This window comes from Epinephelus lanceolatus, chromosome 1, assembly GCF_041903045.1.
Source record: "Epinephelus lanceolatus isolate andai-2023 chromosome 1, ASM4190304v1, whole genome shotgun sequence".
Lineage (NCBI taxonomy): Eukaryota > Metazoa > Chordata > Actinopteri > Perciformes > Serranidae > Epinephelus > Epinephelus lanceolatus.
Genome location: NC_135734.1, coordinates 36,720,260 through 36,742,467, shown reverse-complemented (window position 1 = coordinate 36,742,467; position 22,208 = coordinate 36,720,260). Strand labels below are relative to the sequence as shown.

Here is a 22,208-nt window from a genome sequence, read left to right as displayed (position 1 = left end):
GCTTTACACCTCTAAATCTCCCTATATCTTACACACTGTTCCTTTAAAAAACAGTCGATATAACATGGAGACATACTGTTGCTATGGTTTTAACAAGAAAATCATATGCTTATATCAGCTTATCATCAGTTACAGACTGCACAGAAGCTAATTTTAAATGTTATCAAACGACACCATCACACCTGCCCACTCACATTTTCCTGGATTTCTCTTTTTATGCCTCATGCTGAGCTCTCTAGGTACTGTTTGATCAGCAGAGGCCCTCCGCGGCTGCAACTGTTGCCTCACTGCATGAAGGGTTTAACACCGACTGTGAGGAGTTTGCACGTTCTCCTCATGTTTGCCTGGGTTTCCTCTGGTTGCTCCTGTTTCCTCCCTGAACACGCATGTCATGCAAAGTTAAAACTCTAACTTGCCTGTATGTGTGGAAGTGAGCAACTACACGTGTTCGGCAAACACTCTCATACACTGACGACACGTCCTAGGAATAACCTGCCTTTCACATAATGCATGCTAGGATATGCTCCAGCCCCATGCAACCCCGACAGAGATAAGTGGGTATAAAAAATGGATGAAATATCCAGGATACTCAGCTACTTGTTTAGACCTGGGGCCTCATTTATCAACCACGCACACTCACAGTTTTGTGCTTCAACCACGCACACACTCATTTCTATACACAGGATCTGATTTATTAATTTTTCCTTGTGCTTAAAGGAATACTTCACCTACAAAATGACCAGATGTACTGTATATCAATTAGTCATGCCGTGCTACCTTGAATTATGAAGAAAGCTCTGTTTTTCTCTCATGCCTCCACGGAAAATGACGAACATATTGATTTATTGATTTAATGGGGTTCACTTCTAACAACAGCAAAACTATAACATCCGTTGAGAAACTCTCACACAACTCGTGCAGTAAAATCCAAGTCTCATTTATCTAGTCGTAGGCTCAGTGCTTCCCAAACACAGTTTAAAATCTAAAGGTGAAACTTATCTACGTTCTCTTCAAATCCAGACTCCACCACTGAATAAATGAGGCCTGGATTATACTGCATGAGTCTGTAAATAGATGGTTGGATATACAGTAGTTTTGCTGTTGTTACACATGATCCCTAGTTAATCAATATGTTTGCTATTTTCTGTGAGGCATCATTCCTGAAGACATTTTTATTTAGGAGACAAGGTAATCACTTCTTTCCGAGTTCAATTATGCCTTTAATGACTCTATTTCCACTGGTTACGCTAATACTCCATTACTGAGCACCTGTGGAGGCAAAAGACATCCAGAAGATCTGTTGATGATGTTTCATTTAAACAAAATTAGCATTGTTTTGCTGAAACTCTTAAAAATGGCAATATTTAATAGGCGCATTTAATTTAATTTACAAACAATTTTTTACACTGACAAAAAATACAAATGCAACTCTTTCATTGGTTTAAATAAAAGATCTACGATGTTTTTATGCACACAAAAGTCATATTTCTCTCAAATTTTGCACACAAATGTGTTAAAATCCGTGTTAGTGAACACTTCTTTTTTGCCAAGACAATCCATCCACCTGACAGGTGTGGCGTATCAAGATGTTGATTAAACAGCATCATTACTACACAGGTGTGCCTTGGGGTGGTCACAATAAAAGGCCACTCCAAAATGTGCAGTTTGATCTTTAATAAGGACATTTACTATTTATTAGACACTCTGAACTATACATTTCACATGAATAGGGCTACAGATAAGCAATTTCTGTCCACACTGGATTCATTCGTGAGGAGAACACTTCTCCAAAGTGCCAGACGTCATCGATGGTGAGCAGTTGCCCACTCAAGTTGGTTGTGATGATGATCTGTCGTCAGGTCAAGACCCTGGTGAGGACGACAGTCACGCAGATGAGCTTCCCTGAGGCAGTTTCTATCATCAGGGACCTCGGCCTGGATTGAAGAACACTTGACCCCAAAGTAGTTTATTTGATGAGTATGAACACTTTGGTCAATCCGTGTATGGTCTTAAGTACAGTTAACGTGTAGAGACAGCAGAGAGCTCTGTGTCCCACTGCAACGGTTCCTCCTCCAGCTCAGAGCAGAGCTTTGCCTCGCTACTCCACTGGTCCCCGCTGATGACAAACCCCAGTACAGCAGAGTCCGTCTGTGGTGCCCATTTCTTCACTGTAGCACAAAAAAACGCCATATAGCCTAGATAATGACGCGAGTGTACTCAGGTACGGAACAACACTTCTAATATGTCACACCTGGTATTAAGAAACGCCCTGACAGTTTGTGCAGACATTCTTTGGTTTTGCAAGGCAATTATTGCATCAGCTGCCCGTTGGCTGCTCACAGATGATCTTACAGGTGGGGACCCTGGATGTGGATGTCCTGTACTGGTGTGGTTACATGGGGTCTGCAGATGTTAGGACTATTGACTGTACTGCCAGATTCACAGAAACGACATTGGAGACAGCTTATGGTAGTGAAATCAACATTCAATGCACGGGCAACAGCTCTGGTGGACATGCCTGCAGTCAGCATGCAAATGGCACACTCACTCAAAGCTTGCAACATCTGTGGCATTGCCCCATGTGATCCAAGTGTACGTTTTAGAGTGGCCTTTATTGTGACCATCCCAAGGTACACCTGTGTAGTAATGATGCTGTTTAATCAGCATCTTGATATGCCACACCTGTCAGGTGGATGGATTATCTTGGAAAAAGAGAAGTGCTCACGAACACACACTTTAACACATTTGGGACCAAAATTTGAGAGAAACAAGTCCTTTGTCCTAGATCTTCGATATAAAAAGCGAAAACCAAAGTGTTGCAGTTACATTTCTGTTCAGTGTATATTAAAGTGTTTTTGTGTCCAATGTTTATTTTGTGCAAGTCTTTATTTAACTGTCAATCACCTGCCCAATACTGTGTCTTCATTCATTTATCTCTGGACAAGCCTCTTGTGGAGGTGTCAAACAAAACAGGATGGTTCAGTGTACTTTTCATTTACAGCTGTATTGATCTCAGATTCTACGCTACGAGAACAGTAATGGAGAGAAAGTTAATTTGCTACTTTTGTCCACAACAAGTAGCTCTTTTGTTAAGGCTACAAAGTCTTCCAGAGGAAAACGTTGACCATATTTGGTATTCCTGGTGTACGTCTATATGTAAATGAGCCGGCACCTGAAGGAGAACATGGATGAACAAGTTAGATTCATCACTGTTCATTGTGTGAAGCTGTGCGTGTACATGCTTGATAAATACCAATCGTCTTGTTCTTACGGACAGTTCCTACGCACACGTTCAGAACTTACATGCTTTGATAAATGAGGCCCCAGGTGTTTGAACTGGCACATTATGCATTGCACGGCATCCAGCCAAATTAAACAAACAGCTACTTAATGTTGTTATAAGAGGAATAATCAATGGCCAGTCTGCATCATTTTGACATTAATGACAAAATCAACCAACTAATAGAAAAATATGATGATAACATAAACAATAAAATAACGCAAAAATAAATTAAATAATGAAAAGTGAATAAAGTATATGACTGCGTATGAACTGTAGTTGCTGCATCCTTAGGTTTGCACCACATCCCCTCTTGCAAAAGTCTTTAATCATTAATTATATTACATAAAGAGCATTACATATTAATATCATTAAATCATTTAGGCTTGGAGAACATGCAGCTTTATATTTAAATATTAGAGTCACAGCTTTGTGTTTCATGTTTAATGATGATCGTGTGCAGTGTTTCTGTGACCATACTGAATTGTCTCTTTACATTCATCGCATGGTGCATATAAAATATTGATATAAACACACAGCAGCATATGCAGCCGCATTTAAATCAAAGTTTCAGGGTCTCCTGCAGTGGCGCGGAGATGTGCGACTCTCGACTGCCTTGATGAGGGGTCGGCCCTGGATGGAAGAGCCTGTAGCCTCCATTGATTTTGTATCAGGCAAATGGCTCTGCTCCTGTTTGATTCATGTGGATGTGAAGCCTAACTGACAAGTGATGCAATTATATTACAATGAAATAAAGTTTTCCTGATCAATATCTATCTGTCTTTATACAGATTAGTCGATAACATCCCGTGGGCACGGCGGGTGCATTTCAAATGATCATAGCGTGTGTTTTTCAGGATCATCACTCATAATTCATTAAAGTGTTGGGAATATTTCATATTTCAGGTGCATAACCTAGCATAAAATTGCTAAAGATAGAACATGTCTTTAACCTATTTGGTCTAAAGTACGCACATGTTCACTACACTAAATGGATGTAGGGATTTATAATGCATTAATAGCGCTTGCATTGAGTGTGTAACACGGACCATCAGGCATCTATCACTGGGATAGTTTTTCCTCCACCAACACTGAAAATAACTTTGGCCACTTTAGTGTTCAATTGATTGAAAAAAATCTCTTTTCAACTCAAAGTCCTCGCTTAAGGGTAAACAGAAATACCAATCTTGTGGATTTTTAGCTGAGGTCTTCAAAAATGGGAATGGGGTGTTTCGTGTGATGTATACTCCAGGTGAGCTTACCAGTCTCTCCCCACACAGGCAAGTATTCATCCTGCTGGATATCCAGCATCAGCTCCAGGCCGTTGCCCATTCCACCCTTCATCGTCACCAGGAGGGGTCGTCCATCTTGGCCTGAATTGAAAGTGTAGCACTTTCCATAGCGCGTGAATATCTGAAAAACACAAAGACAGAGATTTTAGCGATTCACGGCCAAAACAAGACGACAGGAGAAAAAAGCACCACTTAAGGCTGCATCTCAATCCTAACCCTAAGGTGAAAATCTCAGTTTGCAGGTGTAGCTATAATACCCCTTAAAAAGTGGAACTAAAGGTAGTGCAGAGTGGAGGATTGTTTGCAAAGCAGCTGAAAAAAAGCACCCAACAGGAACCCCTTCTTGTTACGCTGTCAGCTGCAGACCTCAGAGGTCTTAGTGTTGAGATGCTGTTGACAAACCGAGTCCTCACCCCTCTCAGTGCTGCATGATACAGTATGTGCTCGACTGAATATGACATGACTTTTATTTCGGAGTGGAATATCCTCACACACAACAACAACGACGGCTGGCATCAAAGTAAATCCTGCAAAAAGTGGTTTAAGTTCTTGTCAGAACTCCTGATACACAGTAGGTAAACATTTTAGTAAATGTAATTTCTGTTTTCAAATAAGGTGCAATAATTATCATCAGAGCCGAAACAATTACTCAATTAATCAGTGAGGTGGGTGACAGAAAATTAAACAGCAATTACTATAAAATTTCAGTCATTTTTTAGGCAAAGTGCAAAACATTCACTGGTTTCAGCTGCTTAACTGTGAGGACTTTCTGTATTTCTTTTCCATATATGACAGTGAACTGAATATTTTTAGGTTTTGGACCATTAGTCTGATAAAACAAGTCATCTGTAAGTGTCATCTTGGGCTCCAGGAAATTAAAATGGTGATCTGTTCACTATTTTGTGACACTTTTATTGACCTAAAGGTGATTAATAGAGTCAGAAAGTAATTGGCAGATGGTTCGCTTATGAAACAAATGTTGTGCCGCAGCCCTAATTAAGCCCATCACGATAACTATTATAGTTGGGCGGTACATTATCCAAGAAATAATTGCGATAAACACTATTGCCATTTTGATACAATTTTATGCCACTGATATAATTATAACAGCATAATAATGCTTGCAAATTCAGTATGTGATCAGTTAATGTGAAGATAGCTCTTTGTAGAGCATTTTGTAGACCGCTTTATACTGTCCACTTACAGCACTTCTACTGTATAGGAAGAGCAACACGCAAATAATGATATATATAATGATAATAATGATGGAATGAGACTGCTTCTTAAACCTCCATGATGGAGTAGTGCCAGCCAAATGTCGGCAAATGTTGGTGTGCCTACCTGCCCTGCCTTCATATGAAATCTTATATATCGATACATGTGCAGTCTCTGTCTCAGAAAATGGCATCATCCAGGTCTTGGCCTACCCTGAGCTGACCTCAGTCAGGTTTCCATTGAGACTGTGGGGCCACTGGCTCTCCAGCTTGTTTGTGGATGCATCTTATTGAATAATTTCTTTTTATATCAACTTGCATAATGTAGTGTTGGGTATTTGTTGTCTCTTTGTATGTGGTACACTATGGACCTTTTTCTGTGCCCTTAATAAAGCCATTACTATTATCATAATAATAATAATAATAATAATAATAATAATAATAAGTGCACCCTTTCAAAGAGGAATGAACTTTTCGACCAGAAATGACGGCAAAACATGTCTCAACATAATTTGTTTCTGGTCATTCGGCTTAGGCACTGCATCCAAGTCTTGAAATATTAGGGAAAAGCCTGCTGTTTATTCTGGCCATGTTGGCTAAAATTTTAGTGACATTCTTATACAAACAAACACACATGTAAACACAACTGACAATATCATATGGACATGATCTCAATCATTTTTGCCGACCTCGATAAGTCAGTAGCTCTTATCATCATCAAACACAGCTGCAGCTAATGAGCACTGACACTACTGATCAATCAGCAGTTATTTTCAGGATTAATTGACTGGTCTGTAAAAATGTCAGGAGATAGTAAAACCCCATCATATACCGCAGCTGAGTTGTGTTAATGTCGTGATTTGTCTGCCCTGACACACCAAGCTGACAGTCGGCTGTTGGTCAGTGTCGGGCTGTCTGTGAGCATCTGCGGCCCTGGTGTTTGCGGTGTGTCCCACACAACTGGCACTATTTGCCCCTTGTCAGCTGTTTTTTAGCCGATTTAGTATGTTGAATCAGCATCGGAGATGGTGAAGCCCAAATCACTGATTGGCAGTTCAGCTCAGTGCAGGAGAAGAGGAAAAAGAAGTGAGGACAGTAAACAATTTGCTTAAGTCAGGAGGGAGAGAGATCAAACAAACTTGTCATATTAGGTAAAATCATTTTTTAGCCATTGAACTCTTTAGCAGGAACATTTCGTAATTGGGTTTTGCTCGCCTTGACATTGTTCTTTTGACATCAGTTTGTGTTGTTAATGTGCCAACTGGCTAATGTCTTGAATCCATCCTGTCAGTTTTCTGGTTTCCCTTTTTGAATGACAAAAACAGACTACTGCCGCCTGCTGCTATGGAGTTATTTCCTCTCATGCTGGTGCAGAATGTACCTGCTGGTTCGACATTGGCTGAGACACAGGTGATGTGAGGTCTTCGTCATCACCAGTCCTTTGATGTTGGTTTAGTGTGCCTGGCATTAAAACTTCAAAACCTAAAATACTCAGTTTATTATAATAGAAACCAACAAAACCAAATAAGATATTTATTTCTGAGAAGCTAGTCTGTGAATTTTTGGTATTTTTGCTCACAATGGACTGATTGCTTCAGCTGTAATCAAATGATCACAGAGTGTACTCTTTTTCTCTCCCATCTAGATTCAAAGCATCTTGAAAAAAAAGCAGGAGAACAGATCAAGCGAGCTCAACATGCTTCAGTTCCACTTTTATCTCCACAGTATGACAAAAATCTGCAGATGCAACTTGGAGTTCAATGAACATGGCATGGCCTTGTCAAATCCAGACAATACCTGCCCTCAGATCGCATGCCTGAAGTGTGTTCTGTCTTATTAGTGGATCAGGCACATACTATACTGGGGCGCTACTATAGAGCCCATCGGAAAACTGTGATCTATTGGCAAAGACGTGATTGCCAGTGAACTAATGGATGTGTAATCGAATCATGGACATTAGGAAATGGAAAGCCATGGCCAGGATCCAAAATAAAATGTCCCTCTGCGTTGTTGTGGAGCCGTATGAATGCGAAGCCTGTATCAAAGCATCCTAGCTCACAATTAGCTTATTATTAACCTTCAACATTTTGACATTCATATGAGGAAATGGTAAAAGGAAGTGGGGGAGGGGTTTGTCAAAGGAGAAGAAAAGTAATACTGGAATAAGTCTCCCCCTTTTTGTCCTCCACTCTTTGTCTAAATATTGTACTCCCAACATACAATAGAGATAAGGCTTCATTGTGAGATAGTGGTACAAATAACTTCATCACAACACATAGTTTGTACAAAAGGGTTTTTTTTATAGCTAAGACTCCCTAAGAATGTTGCTTTATTTCCTTTGAATGCACTGTGAGGACCTTGGAAGCACACAAGGAGGCGTTTATTACATGGCTGACTTATGAGTCAGACATTAGCACTACATGACAAATTACTAAAATGTCACAAACACCAGATGCACAGAGCTGAAAAGAAGAAAAAAAAAATGCAGCCATGTCTCAACAAAGGAAAAGTTAGCATAATGTGAATCCTGTTCAGTGAAGTGTGCGGGAAAAAATGGAGCGGGAATCACAATGGATGGGCCTCCCAGGGTGCGCCTATATGGAAGCTTTTCCGGCACAAAGTGGTGAAATGTAATAAAAAGCCTTCTGATATGTGGACACAATATGAAATGTGACCTTTCAAGTGCGTAAGTAGAAAAACTGAGTCAAAAACAGTGCCCGCAACACCCGCCTATGTGCAGTGACTCCCAAGCAGGATACAAACATCAATAAAATGTCCCTGAAATCCATCTTAGTCCTGGAGTCGCCTCTCACCATAATCAGATCACTGTTTATCGTTACTCTTTGGAATATAAGGCAGGGAATACTAGACACCACCTGCATGAGCTGCACAAGATATCTGATGGTAAGAAGGGGAAAAATCCTGCAGAAAATAAAGGGTCTCTGAGAGTTTAATACACACAGATTCTCCCCATGAAACTCTGCAGAAGCCAAACCAACCGTATTTTACTTAAAGATCTAAAACCAACCCATCAAAAGACAATTTCTTTCCATGGTTTTACCCTTTCAAAGCTTATTCCACTATTATTCAGAATTTGACACTGGTCATGTAAACAGCTGATTTGTTGGTATATTCCAAATCTAGCATTTTACAATCAAGGCATGTTGGTTTTATGAGCATTCTTTGGACAACTATACAGCGCATTCAGAATATGTGTCTCAGCTGACCCTTCGCTAAGTCCTGCCCCTGGATGCAGACTGGCTAATCATAATGTAGCATCGGGCCGGCTCAGACCAGTCTGACAACAACACAGCTGTGCTCCATTGACTCTGATGCAATTGTTTCATATACTCATATACTCGTTACCTGGAGAGGTTGGAAAAAGATATACGTTTCTTCCCTGATCCAAAACCAAAATCAAACTCTGAAAAGTGTAGGGTTAGCTAGCTAGCTACTGAAGATATGATATAGCCTACTGAATGTATACACATGCTGCTTTTGCTTTTTAATGATTATAACAGTGAAAACAAGACCGACCCTGCTGTACAGGAACCAGTGAAAGGAAGCAGGCAAACTTTGCTGATATTCAACCAGCTGTGTGTCAGCGCACTGTGTGCAGATGAGCGTTGTTTGACCTCCCCCGGAGATCCCTGCCTGTCTGGCCAAACACTGTTCATCTGCACACACGGCGATGCCACACAGCTGGTTCAGTATCAGCAAAGTTTCCCATTATATTCATTGTCTTGTGTGGCGATCAGCAGTGATGTGGTGGTTCACTTTTACACTGTGATCTGTAGCCTATAGTTCGGCTTTAGCTTCTAACTATCTTTGTCTTTTTAACCTGTTGTTGCTGCTGAGTCAGTTTGACATCCTGGATATATCCTTCAAACACAGACTGTAGACCCCTCTGTCTGCTTCTCTCTGGAATCACTGTTTAATTCTTCCAAAAAACATGAAAATATCTCTTCAGGGAGTGCAGTTAGTTACAGTGTGGGCTCCATGCTTACCCCGACAGCTTGTTGGACCATCACAAAGGGGCGGGGGTTAGCGAAAGGTCAACTGTGGATTTAACCGTAGGTTGCACCACACAGCGTCTTGTCTGTTTACAGCCATCTTTGTGTGTCGTCGTGGATGCGCTGTACACAAACAGTCTCAATTGCTAGTTTCAAGTCTTCCTTAATACAGCGTGATGTTTATTTTGTAAGTTATGGTCCCATTTCAGGCCATTGCACACCAAGTCTGTCTTCCTTGTCCAAAACTGTCGCACATTTAAAAATAAATACGGTCTCAAGATGTGTCAACCACTTTCACATTGACTCTGAAACTTTATCAATCCTTTCAGTTTTTGGAACAGGTTCATATTCTGCATTTTTTTGCATTCGTCAAAAGACTTTAGAGAGTCATTAGACCAAGATGCAGTAAAGAAAATGTGGAATAACCTGTGGGAACATATAGCATCAAGAGAGAGAAACAGGGTGCAGAGTATCATTTCATAACTCAGGTGGCCTACTTCAACAGGTCAGTTAGTAATATTCAGGTGGATGGTGATGAGGAGGAGGAGGAGGAGGAGGAGGAGGGTGTGGACTGCACACTGACAGAGAGAGTCAGAGAGAGCAACACTGTGGAGACAGAGAGGGAGGACAGCTCATCCCCTTCAGATAACCACGGTGCCAAATGCAAGATGCGGGAAGAGAGTGGCGACAGGAGGTAAATCCACTGGAGAGAAGCAGGGGAGCAAATGTGTCTCACAATTTCCCTCCTGGGAACAATAAAGCATTTCTGATTCTGATTTACATTTTGTCTAGTGTTGAAAATTTTTCGCAACAAATGGAAAAATGAAACATATCAGACTCAATGTGCAAGGTTTCTGAGCGTAGTATTTTTTTTTGTTGGAAGAAGGATAACAAAAATGCATATGAAAAATATGGACTTGGTGTGCAAAGGCCTTTTTGCTTTGCTTTTTGGCTTGGCTACGTTCTGATACACAAGCCACCATCATCAACCACTATCATTCTCAGGCAGATCCGCCCATTGCTGCTCCACAGCTCAACCCTCTTGTCCAAATAAATCCACTTCTGCCTCCCAAAAATGAAGATGGCGACAACCATTATACAAAACTCGAAGCTTCAAAATGGCAGTCCACAAACCAATGGGTGACATCATGGTGGCTGTGTCCAATGAAGCTCAGCGTTAGTTCAATCAGGAAGACTTTCTTTGTGCTCATCCATTCACAATCCTCTCCCACCCACTCCCACTGATTCCTCTAATCAGCTGTCTATGAGCGTTCACTCTTCTAGTTATCCAATCAAACTTCGCCACAATCTCTATCAGCCAATCAGGATGCTACTGCAAAATTTCAAATCTGCTCTGCTGCTGTCAGCTATCATTTTAGGCAGAATTGTCTTGCTCCTCCTCGTTCACCTCCAGCCATCTTATCCAGAGTCCAGGACAAGTTCAATGAAGACTCATTCCTCTACTCATCCAGATCATCAGCACTTCTCCATCTTCTTCTCATCTCATCTTCACCACCTCTACCACCACCAGCATCTAGACCCTGGGAGGGTTCCCTATTGGACTACGGATTCATTACCCTCCTTAAAGCATACCATCTCAATGGGGTCTAATTGCCAAAGACTTCACATTTTTTATTCTCATGTGCAGATGCTAATGAGTCTTTCCTGATTGAACTTCTTTCATACAGTCAATGTACACAAACCAACCAGCCAACAGTTTGTGAGGCTGGCCCAAAAGAAAAGCAAACCTTTCTTGTCAGAGGGAGACACACACTTACTTTTAAACATTATGAAAGACTTGGATAGCAACAGGTTTTTGGACATACGCACAAATACAGCAATGCTGAGCTTCTCAAGAAAGTGGTTTAAGGATTAAAGAATGAGGCTGTGTTTAGACGCTTGAACAAATCTGTCACTGGTGGAAAAATCCTATCTTGACACAAAGAAGCAAAAAGGCACAAGTGGTTCCAGTCCAGTCCATATTTTGACATGATAAACGACGTGTTGGGCACGTTAACTGGAGTATGCACAGCTGCGTGTCAACGGGAATATTAGTGGAATATTCATTTTCATTAGCTATGTGAGCGGTTTAGTAGGAATATTGTCTTTTTCGGAATAAGGGCAAAAAAACTGCACATTTTTTGCATTTAAATGTAGTCAATGGTTGATTTTTCAGGTGACAAATTTGAATATCCAGAGAAAGAGGCGATGCTGCATCTGGCAGACAGGCATAAAAAAAAACAGTGATAACATTGTTGCTGATTGTGTGAAAGCGTGCGCGTCTGCTTCTCAGCATGAGCCCAGGGAACGCACACACATTTGTACAGAAATATGAAAAAGCACATGGGAGAGTGTGTGTACGGTAATTCGCATGCACGCGTACAGCCGCCCCTTCCTTGCCATCTGCGTGTGTGCGTGTGTTGATAACGTGGTGATTGAGGCCTGTAGTCAGAGTTGCTGTGGTAACCAGATATTGTGCTGGCTGCATTGAGTGAAGCACAGCAGCAGTGGGTGCTGGTGGTGACCTTGGGGAGTCAGGATCTTCATTGTGTTCTGCAGCTTTGAGGTTTACACTCAGTCTCAACAAGCTTCTTCATGTCTGTCGATCCAACAGCCCGTCTATATGATTCAGTGTTGGTGGTGTCTGTGCAGCGTAAAAAATTCCCCAAATACATCATAACAATTCAGCAGGAGCTGTTTTGGAAAAGTGCAACCTTTTTACCAGAAGCAGAAACCTCATCATTGCAAAAACAAAAGAAAAGCTCCTAATTAATCAATTCTAAATGAAGTGGAGCAATCAGGGCAGTATTGAAGGGCTCCACACGGTGATGGTAAGCATTTAAAACATGTCGGTATTAACCTTGTGACTCAAACAGCGTTAGGGGTGTGTAAATATTTGGGATGCCTAAGCAGCTTTTCTGAGGAGATAAATCTGGTATTGCATTTGGTTCTCACACTGCTCTACAGTGAGCCCTATATACACGTTGCATTTAAATGAGAACCGCTGTATCTTCTGAACTTGTAAACAGAGAAATTAAATATTTAAAACCGATCCCACCTATGAGAACAACACTGAGAGAGACATCACCCTCTCTCATTCTCGCAGGGTGTAGAAATGTCACCGTCTCCCTCTTCGATAAATAATTCACAGACAGCCCGAGAGTGTTGAGATGGCCCTCGGCTATCCCTCACATGACAATGTGACAAGGATGCACAAGCTGTTCCCTAAAGTTGCCAGGGAGCCACTTTCTCTCCTCTCCATTGATTTTTAAAATCAGCGCTGAGCACAAAGGTGCAATGTGTTATGACAGCAACAAAACACACAGACCTCAGAAAGATTGCCTGGCTTTGTGCTTTGCACTGAATCAACTCAGCTAAAAATAGGATTTGCTTATATATTCACTTTGAATTTTGCAAATAAATTGTGGTAAACAAATCCAAACAGTGAATGTGCAGATAATGAAATTTGGAAATTTACTGTTCTGGTGTACCTTTTTTCTGTCATCATACCTCATCTGTATGAGGAGGGAGTGTTCACATCACTCCAATACAACACCACAAACAAAAAGCTTCTGAATTGAGCATTACTGAAAGCTTCTCAAATCTTTCAAAAACAAATCTCACATCAAGGTCCATTTTGTAGTTGCTGTGGAGCTTTCATGCATATCACAAAATCCTCTTCTGCAGATCTGAATCCAGAAAAGCTCCTAAAAGGACCTTGAGATGAGATTGTTTTGTCAACTGCTGCTTCCAAGGTCAAGAAGGAACTGTGAACCTCAACTTTTAAGGCAATACGAATGAGAAGCCCAAGAAGTGCTCAGAATCACAGAGAGCTTCAACACCTACAGTTCCTGCCTCATCTGCTGATGAGGACCATGTGATACTCCCAAAAGCTCCAGCAGAGCTACTAAATGGACCTCGAAATGAGATTTATAAATGCACTATCTATCACAGGAGGTTATTCTGTCCACCTGTCGTACCTCACTTTAAAAAAGATTGCTCTGATCCGTGGTCAGAGAGCAGGTGAGAGTTAAATGTGTAGGTAGGGAGAGCTAAAAGCTTACTGTGAGAGTTGTTCCAGTCAGAAAGAGTCAAAGAGTCACACCTGTTAAATAAAATGTGTACGGTTGTGCTGCTTTATGGATAAATGTTGCTACTGCTGGTAGATAAAATAGTGTTAGTGGATTTTTACCTTTAGGTGGTGAATTCTGCTCTGATCAGTAATTTTAAGTGTTGTGTGAAAGAGGTCACACCTACTAATGAATGCAAAGAATTATTTGACTCTGCAGTTCCTCTCAAGTTTTTTTTAGCGTCTTTCATTGTTTGCCTGCAACTTTAACTCTCAGTGCTCTCATCACAATCGTTTTTTGGCAGAGCAGCCAGCTGTTTTCAGTGGAAAAGCTCTGATAAACAAACTGGGCCCTATCTGCCGAGCACCAAACAATACACTGACAAAGTTAGCGACTAGCTGGTGAACACAGTGGAGCATTTAACAGCTGAAGAGCAAGATATTTCTCTCAGGAGATGGTGGAGAGAAAAACTGACCTAAAAGATAAGTGAATATTGGACCTACATTCATCAGGTTGTCAGAAATATGAATATAATGAACACTGATGTTCCTCTGTGTCTGCTGGATGTCTAACTCTGCAACTGCTTGAGAACAAGGTCACCATGACAACTGTTGACAGCTTGTAACCTTGCCTCAGAGTGTTCAAAAAAACGGCTGTAGTCAACCAAAGAAAATCTTCTCTTCAACCTATCGATTGTTCGATGGTGGAGAAAAAAAAATTTACTGGCCACAGTGCAATGATTACATTTTACCTGGCGGCACTGTGTCCACCAAAGCATTTGTTCCTGAACCCAGCATAGTTTTTGACTTCTTTGCAATGACAGCATCGCAGATTTACACTGTGCTACAAATGTCAGTGTCATAACAAGGCACTAAGGGTCTTTCTGCACTGAGTGCTGCATGTTTGGGGGTTTTTTTCTGGTCACCAAGAGCTGAAAATTTTTTTTAGGCACAATTTTGGATAGAAGCTGTGCTCGTCACGTTCACTATTTACCCGACCATCAAATCACAAGGGAAAAGGGGCAGGACTATTACCACAAAAACCAACTGTCACATCATGTACAACTCCTAAACAACAAGAGAAGAGGATTAATACAAGAGGGTCCAACCTCTCTGCCTATGTGCTTCAGCCTTCCCTTCATCCTGAGCAAGATCCAGAGCAAGGACTCTACCTTGTGCCAACCATGGATGCATAAAAAGAACTGGATACAGCCTTGGAGGTGTGGCCCTGTTCATTTCTATTAAAGTTTCTCAGCGGTGAAACATTGCTTCCACATTGTGTGGCCCATAGAGCAGGTGCACGAAAGACCTCCACCAGCCAAGCTAGCTACTTCAGGTTTATCGCCCCACATGCAGCTCCTCTACACTTTCCAAATGTTATCAGACTGAATGGATCAAAATCTGATAGTGAAATGAGTCATTTTGGGGGCCTGTTACACTCAAAAAAATGTCCCCGCTGATTTACAGACGCCTCTTTCGTCATGTAAGTCAACAGAAAAAAGTTTTTCTGGGCCACATGGCATGATCTGATGGATGTAATTACACTACTTGGCCACTACAAAAATTGGCTTCGATAGGCCCATTTCCACTGAAGAAATTCCTGGTACTATTTGGGGGGCAGGAACTACTACAGGAACGTCCTCTCGCCCGGCCTTCTCAATCGCCGTGTCTCCACTGAGAGGGCTGAGTAGAAGGAAGGTTCCTGTAAAGTTACCGGGCTCTGGATGTGACGTAATCATCACATGACCATTTTGACCGGGGCGACGTAGGGGCTTAGGGACATAGTTAGCTGATAGCCGTTAGCGGTGTCTGTATTAACTCAATAACTCAATAAACGGTCCGTGAAAAAAATATTTTTTCCAGCGGATGTCTTAGTTACAACATGATTGAGCTAACTGGAGTAATTTCATGTCATATCCAACAACGGGAGGCTTTTAACAGATGACGTCCTGATGTTAGCATTGCTGCTGTTAGCTGTCCCTGTCAGCTGCAGCCACTGCTGCTTTCTAGACATCGTGATTTCCCAAAACTGAATAAATACGACACATAGCAACACAAAACTGCTTTGCTAGCTCAATCATGTTGTAACTAAGATATCCGCTGGAAAAAATATTTTTTTTTCATATATTGAGTTACTGAGTTATTACAGACACCGCTAACGGCTAACAGCTAACGGTTAGCCCAGCTAATCTACGATAACCATAGTAATTACAAAACGTCACATCCTGCCCTGAATATATCCAATCAGCACCAAGTAATCCCCAAGTCTCAGCCAGGAGTTTCTCGGGCTGTTCTGAGTACCTACTCCGAGCAAGGGACTTGTTTAGCCCCTGTAAAAGTTCCGGAACTCTGTCCTTCGGGGATGGTTCCTGCGGTGGAGACACGCACCAACGGCCCCGGCCCCATAAAATTACCCCGAAGTTCCTGCGGTGGAAACAGGCCTAATGCCTAATGCACTTCCTGTGGACCTGGTGCTGCCATTTTTACTTCAGTGGAAATTCTGTATCATAGCAACCAGATGGAACCACAAGGTCTCAACTGACAAAGCGCTAGGCCTCCAAAATCCCTCTCAAGAACTCCCAGCCTGGCATTTTGAGTTGGGAAAAAAGCTTTGAAAGTAAAATCTGCCAATATCTGACTGGTGAGAATTTGGTCAGACAAGAGCATGTCAACCAACCAACCACAAGGTGTGAGCCCTAGTCAAAACATAAAGCAATTTCTAGTTTCAGCAAGTCTAGCAGAAGCCAGCAACACTTTATGATCACTGTTTAAGATGGTTGAAACTTCCTATTGTAGCCACTCTGTAAACATCAAGCAGCTCTGAATGTCTGGTCAGTTACTGATATGTGATAAAGAGAAGAGGCACATATTGAGTCCACAAATCAAACCAAATACACTCAGGGAATACACCTTCAGTTAGACTTGCCTGTAAGATTTAAGGGGGGAAATCTGTCAATCAATGGGGTTCACAGGGGGACTCAGGGTGGCTGCATGTTCTCAGGTGGATTTCGTAACTGAAATCAATGTCTGAGACCTGTAAGTGATGGGAGGCCAGCCGGATGAGATTAAGCATGTGTGTTGTTAAGGCACGGATGAAGAAGGATGGGGCAGCTGCATGGAGAGAGGGATGGATTGATGAGGCCAGTGGACCAAATTTATAGAATTTCAAGAGAGACCCAGACACATGGGGGGCTCCTGCACAAAAGTCAATATATCCTGAGATCCATTGTATGTAGACAAACTCGCCTTCCTCCTCCACACCTCACCTCTCAAGTGTGACTGATTCTATTGGTCTGACTCATGCCGACAGCTCGTGTTGCTCTCCCTGAAGCCTAGCAGGGCATCATTGATTATCTATGCACAAGCACATATCCCCAAAACTCAGACCTCGGCATTTATCTCTGAAATAGGTTCCTGTTGCTTGGTCACCCTTTAAAAAGACTCTGCACAACATCAAGCGTTCCTAAAAATGTTGGTAGGAGGAAATGTGTTTGACTGTGATAACTTGTTTTGTGGCTCCAGATGCGTTGCATATAAATTTGCGAGGACATAAAAAACCATCTGTTTGATGCATTATTGGTGGATATGGTTTGATGACACAGAGGCTGAGGGCTGCCACCAAAGGCAAGCAGTTTCAGATTTTTAAATCTCCCTCAAAACATAAAATAACCCTCGGTCACGCCTGCTGCGAACAGCAAAAAATACCCCTGATTCCCCAACATCAAACTGTGTTTCAAACAGCAAAAGAAAATCTACTTAACTAAAAACAAATTTGGGTAATGAGGTGGGAGAGAGAGAGGAATGCCAGCTTTCACATTGTTCTCCACGCAGTGATGGAGTGCAATCAATGGGGCTGCAGTTTACCAACGAGACCAATGCTAACTGATTTCAATCACAGTGTCTGGGAGTGTTGTAAAGCCTCGCTAAATGAATCAAAAGTCTTCATTAGGGGCAGATTGGTCTCTTGTCAGCCCAGGACTGTACACACACACATTGATTCAGCAGTGATGGACGACAGGAGGAGAGGGAACCACTCAGACCAGATGGTGAATGCAGAAGACTGCAATCATCTCTCCGATGAAACGATCCAACTTTTGATATCGTTTGCGGTGGAATTTACAGGCATAATTTTCCAGTGTTCATGTTTGTAGGTGACAATTGTGAGATGAAAAGAAAAGGGGACTTGGTGAGTGAGAGAGAGGGAGTGCCGAACAAAGAACAGATGCTTATGGGGAAAAAAATGCCACAATCAATCAATGTAAGTATCATATAAACACTTCAACTCAGTGAATTTAGGGAAACTACGGGAATAATGCAGCAACATTATGATGATTTATTGTGAGCTGGAATCCAATTATGTAAGATGAATCAATGTAAAGTCAATATGGAGTGTAGCACAGCACATGTCCATATATAGATATGCAAGATGTTATATGGCGTGAGCTTAAGAGGTGGAGAGAGAGTTAATTAAACTACTGATGCGTATTACCAAGCAACAGTGCAGAGGAATGCGCATTGTGTACAGCCTTGTGATTGCATGTGTTCAAAGCAAATTAATTACCCTATGGCCAGTTGATATACATCCGCTCAACACGTAAACGATACTGAGAGGCAATTACAACAGTTCACCTCCTGACTCAGAGCTGTAATTGAAAAAGCTGCATCTACCTATAAAAGATGCATCAACCTGTTGGGAGGGGGGGTTAAAACAAAGGATGAACTTTGGCGGCACACTCACGGTGCTGAAATTACGCGGCCCGCAGAGCTCTCCCTGGTACCGACAGTATAACAGCATCTCCTCCAGCTGGTGTCCCAGCCGGTCCAGCAGCTGCCTCATGGACGGCTGGGACTCCCGCGGAGGAGGAAGAAAGTGGTTGAAGTCCAAAATCCGAGACAGTGGGGACCAGGGCGGCTCGCCCCCTGCGCTCCCTCCGCCGTCTCCCAGAGGTGTGAGCGCCTCCCGGGCAGCTGGGGAGACCTGCCAGTTCCTCCCGAAAAGTCCCAGCCACCTCCCCGCGCTGAATATGTCCGTCTTCTTCATGCGCCGCGGCAGCAGTAGGTTCTGGTTACAGATGGTGACGGCTGGGAAAACCAGCCGCTTGGCGTACACCATGTGCGCCTTGCTGTACACGGGCGAGGAGAGCAGGTACCGCACTCTGTTTGAGGACCAGGCGAAGAGCATGGCCAGAGCTGCCAGGAAAGCCAGCAGCCACGCAACTCTCCGCGGGTAGGAGCCGCTGAGGAAGATGTGCCTCAAGCCATGAAAGGTGGTGTGTTTCAAGAAGATCTTCCCGGCTTCGGCGAGAGAGCCCGGTCTCGGTTTTGATCCAGATGAGTCGCACTGGCACATTTTGGAGAAAAGCTGGTGCGCGCTTTCAACAGCGGTCCCGCTGTGGTCACAGTGAATGAGCCGAAACTCGCCTCTGCGCTCTCAGATGGCTGCTGTTTGTCAGAGACTTTGGAGAGAGAGATGGAGAGGGAGGGGGGGAAGCGCACGCAGCTCCGCTCGGTCCTGGCACTGAGCAGCAGCTTGTGGCGCTGATGGGGGAGTATTTTGTCAGTCGCACAGCGCTCCCTGAGCTTGTCCAGGGGGAGAGCGAAGTTCTCCAGATTGATTTAGTGCGCAACTGTGCAGCAACAGGAGTCCAGGGGATTATTTCATCAAAATTACACACAGTTAGTCCCTGAAAATCTGAGAAATGCCCCAGAGATAATGGATTTAGTGGAAATCACCCAGTTAGGTCTATATTGCAGTTACACGCTCCTTCTGTGTGCCTCACAATCTTGATCTCAGTTTCCAATCTGCAACACACACACATACATTCTCATTCTTTCTCCCCGCAGAATGTCCTCCGTGCTGTTTGCTGAATGAAATCATTGGCCTCAGTAGCCTAGCTACAGAACATTTATCTTCCTTTTCAAGTCTGTCTCTCTCTCTCTCGCTCTCTCTCTCTCTCTCTCTCTCTCTCTCACACACACACACACACACACACACACACACACACACATCCACAGCGCCACACACATGCATGGTAATCCCTGCCGGCTCACAATTTGTATTCTTCCTCAAAATTGAACACTGCATCATAGAGATTAATGCTTTTGAGACTGTAGTCTATTTCATTACTGTTCCACCAGCTGAATCTTAAATATTGCAGCGAAGAAACACAACTGGGCGCTTAACATTTCGGTGACACACAGGTTTCCAGCACACTGGCGACATTCCCAGGCTGTCAATTCTCTGATGTGTTTCAGTGAACGCTGTGTAATGTTCAGGGAGGTGGGGGGAAACACAAAGGTCAAGATGCTTCTGGTAAATGAATGCAAATCATGTTGCACGTCTTTAAAAACATCTCCCGAAGTCCCAAAGAGCCTAAGTTAGATTTAATGGGTTTTTTGACCCTGTACTGCCACAGCCTGGCTGTGATGAGGGGGAAACCTGTTTCAGGCAGGCGACACAGGCTTCAACGCACCGTTGATGAAGCGTTTTGCGAGCACCGTCTCCCCCACTCTCTCTCGAGGGGGGTGTTGGTTAAGCGGTGGTTCATGCTTGGTTGGTCATCATCACACAGTGTTCCAATCCAGAGTAAAAGCTGGACAACATGCAGGGCTGATTCTCCCTCTCCCTGGTCATAGTTTCGTGCGAGTGTGTGTATGCAGTTTCCTGTGTAACCGAGGAAAAAGAGGTGAGAAGGAAATGGTGCGAAGAAGAAGAGCATGAATGAGGTGTACTCAGTGAATCAGTTTTTCAAGGCTTGTCTTTCTCTCACTTAGAGGAGAAATCCGGTTTCTCGCGACTTGGGTAATTGCAGAGATCTGGGAACACTGTGGTATCACTTCGAAAAAGTCAGAGAGAGAAACATCAGCAGTCACACCATCAGATGGGTAATAAAAAGCCGACAGTAAAGCCAGATTATCTCATTTAAAAAGGAAACTGACACAAAAAGCTGGTAACGACCCCTCGGTGCACTACTATGGCAAATGTGGACGGTCAAAGTCTGTAAAGTGCTTGAACGGTAAACTGCGAAAGACGTTTGGAACGGATCGAGTTCATAGTAACTCTACTGTTTGCTTTTCTCTTCTCTTCCAAATAAGTTTGGCTAACGTGGAGGCAAGGCTGCATAATAAACCAGGAAACGAGGGCAACAGCTCCAAGCTTAAGACTCGGTCACACCAGCATTTAAAACTGCAACACACAACAACCATCAGCCTTTGGCAGTCGTGTGTGTATTATCTGTGCCATCACCAAGGTGCCATTTTGGAGGTAAAGCTACAGTACAGTAAATAATTAGAGTGAGTTAGTAAGTTTTCCAAACTGGAGAAGCAGAAGCAAACTGAGAGCAAACTCAGCAAGGATGCCAGGGACCTTTATTTGGCTCAACTGTTATCTATCAACAACACTCATTGCTGCCTCCAACCTTCTACTTGGATATTACCAACTATCTTGTTCACAGTGCAAGTGCATATACCTGTGAACAGTTCAGAAACTATAAATTCCTTTAAGCCCGTGGACATTTCACCAATGGCTGGGTGCAACCCGGAGTGAGAATGTATTACTAACTTACTGCACATCTTTAATATCATATAAAAATGAATACTAAAGTTATTGATTTTACTACTACTTTTACTCACTGATATAACTGAGAGCTGCTAACTTCACCATCATGTTTCATTTAGTAGAACTCCTGTTCAATAAATCAGCAATTATAAAAATGTGTAAACTGCATCCTTAGGGCAGATGAGTGCAGAATTACCTGGGAAACATCACCTTAATTCACTTTACATGGAGCCAAAATTAATACCGCATTATGTAAAATGTTAGCCGAATGAGTTAGTGTCTCTTTATGAGTTGTAAGAAATCATAAGTCATCTTTTAGAAAAAGCTGATGTTTACCATAAGCAATTGGCTCCATTAAATTTAACATCATGTTAATGGAGCAAGGCAAGCTACTCACTCATGCGATTATTTAAGAAGGAAACAATCAAGGCTTTAACCCTATAAAGAAAATAAAGAAATCACTACATGTTCATAAAGGAGTAGGAAGAAGTAAAATTATCCAGTACTATACATACAATACCCCTTTTTCATACATTATAATTACTGGAAGTTAATTACTTTATCACTATATGCCTTAAAAGCCAATGCAAAGAAAATGCAGCAGTGCGCTTCAGTTAGAGCGAGTTTTACACATATTTAAAAAAACAATTACTGGATTCGCTCTCAGGGTGAAGTAATACTCTCGTGAACTTTGAACAACAGACCTTTTATGTGACCTCCTCCGAATAAAACAGAGTGAAAACCGATGGTTGGCACTTACTAGTCAGGGGTTGAATAAACTG

At 42.5% G+C, this 22,208-nt stretch overlaps 1 protein-coding gene across 3 annotated transcripts in view; it reads right to left on the bottom strand.

The window, feature by feature from the left end:
- The window catches only part of asic1b (acid-sensing (proton-gated) ion channel 1b), a 239,321-nt gene that overhangs the window by 29,913 nt on the left and 187,200 nt on the right, over positions 1-22,208 (bottom strand). For 2 of the 3 annotated variants that reach the window (XM_033626990.2, XM_033626988.2), the window contains one exon: positions 4,543-4,693. In XM_033626990.2, the coding sequence (XP_033482881.1) occupies positions 4,543-4,693 (151 nt within the window). Of the gene's footprint in view, positions 1-4,542; positions 4,694-18,606; positions 19,762-22,208 lie in introns of those variants that run through there. The other variant, XM_033626989.2, reaches the window with a different exon arrangement.